Source organism: Anomaloglossus baeobatrachus, chromosome 9 (genome assembly GCF_048569485.1).
Source record: "Anomaloglossus baeobatrachus isolate aAnoBae1 chromosome 9, aAnoBae1.hap1, whole genome shotgun sequence".
Lineage (NCBI taxonomy): Eukaryota > Metazoa > Chordata > Amphibia > Anura > Aromobatidae > Anomaloglossus > Anomaloglossus baeobatrachus.
In genome coordinates this window covers 19,213,358-19,215,112 of record NC_134361.1, presented here as the reverse complement: position 1 = coordinate 19,215,112, position 1,755 = coordinate 19,213,358, and the positions used below count along the sequence as shown (strand labels likewise).

At 41.0% G+C, this 1,755-nt stretch overlaps 1 protein-coding gene across 1 annotated transcript; it reads right to left on the bottom strand.

Moving 5' to 3' along the window:
• Positions 1-260: 260 nt before the first annotated feature.
• On the bottom strand, positions 261-1,256 carry LOC142251722 (olfactory receptor 6F1-like). Its single transcript, XM_075324779.1, has one exon. The coding sequence runs from the start codon at positions 1,254-1,256 to the stop codon at positions 261-263; it is 996 nt and encodes a 331-aa protein (XP_075180894.1).
• Positions 1,257-1,755: the final 499 nt, after the last annotated feature.

The window sequence follows — 1,755 nt, the reverse complement described above, 5'->3', positions numbered from 1 at the left end:
AGATATTTGTACGAATTAAAAAAATATTAATAAATTCTGAAACTGGGAGAAATTCCACAATAGATTCCGGAAGATGAAAAACTACCAAAATGTTCTTGTTGGCATTAATAAGAATGTAGTCCACCACGTTGGTCATCTTTATCGCACAAGGTCAAACATGATGCCATACTGGTTCCTCTCACTCGGGGTAACTGATGAGGTCACATTCATGCATCACAGAGTGTATATTATATATGTTATAGTAACGTTGGAAGTCACTTTTATTTCTTGGGTAGTTGCCGGTTTTGATCATATGGACTCAAAAAGTCATTTTCACTTTTTGCCAATATATGTAAGGTTTTGATCATGGCACCCTTCACCTCCTGGTTCCGCAGGCAGTATATGATAGGATTCATTAAAGGGGTTACTACACAGTAGAAGATGGAGATCACCTTATCCATGGAAAACCTGATATGGGAGGTTGGCCGAATGTACATAAATATGACAGTGCCATAAAAAATAGACACCACGGCCAGGTGGGAAGCACAAGTGCTGAATGCTTTCTTCTGACCAGTAGTTGATGGGATTTTTATTACTGCAAAAATAATGAGGGTGTATGACACCATGATTAGGAAAAAGCAGCCCAAAATAACACTCCAGGACATGACCATAAAGGCAAACTCTCCTGCAGATGTATCCTCACACGAGAGCTTTAGGAGAGGGGCATAATCACAGAAGAAATGGTCTATAAAATTGGGAAAGCAGAATTTCAAAGTGGAAATCCAAACAGCCGGAGGGGAAGCCGCAAAGAGGCCTCCAACCCAAGCTCCAAGAGCCAAGCTAATGCTTTTTCTACTAGTCATCATCGTGGCATAATGAAGAGGCCTGCATATGGCTAGATAGCGATCATAGGCCATCACTGCAAGAAGACAATTCTCTGCTGCTCCAAAACCAAACAGAAAGTAGAACTGAGCCAGGCAGGATGGAGAGGTAATAGTTTTTTGTCGAGTCAGTAGGGTATCAAGCATTTTTGGAACAGTCACCGTGGTGTAGAGGACCTCCAGCATGGAGAAGTTGGCTAGGAGTAAGTACATAGGTTTATGTAAACGTTCATCCACTGCCACCAATGTAATGATAAGAAAATGGGCTCCAATAGTGAGGATGTACATAGCTGTGAAGAGCGAGAACAGCACAAGCTCAAGTTCCCGTAGGGTGTCAAACCCAACAATGATGAAGGAGGAGGCAATACTGTGGTTCCCATTGTCGCGTTTTAGCATTCTACCTAGAAGACAATCATCACAGTGTGAGAGGAGATCGATCTGTGTCAAAAATTACATGACAAGGTCAAGAGGTAAAAAAAAAAAATGCACCCACTATGAGGAACAGATGTGTCCAACCTCAAAACAGTAGAAGAGTGTGCCATTGGGTAACCTCAGAAGCAGGACATATACTCATATACATATTTATACACACACATACCCACACTATTTAGCTGGACTGCCCGGGCACCATTCATAAGACATTTTAGACACCTAGTTAGATGGGTTAAAAGGCTCCAATTCAAAGAAAGGGATCCGTGGCACTCACCAAATGTCCACTCAGTTTCTTTTATTCATGGATAGCAGGTACTTGGGAGTATAGTATTTATTATTATATTAATATTAATATTTATTTATAGAGCACCATTGATTCCATGGTGCTGTACATGAGAAGGGGGTTACATACAGAACACATATACAAGTTACAATAGACAGACTAGTACAGAGGGAAGAGGAC

Excerpts from the sequence above, each read along its gene's own strand:
- LOC142251722 (XM_075324779.1), bottom strand. The coding sequence starts at position 1,256 with ATGCTAAAACGCGACAATGGGAACCACAGTATTGCCTCCTCCTTCATC.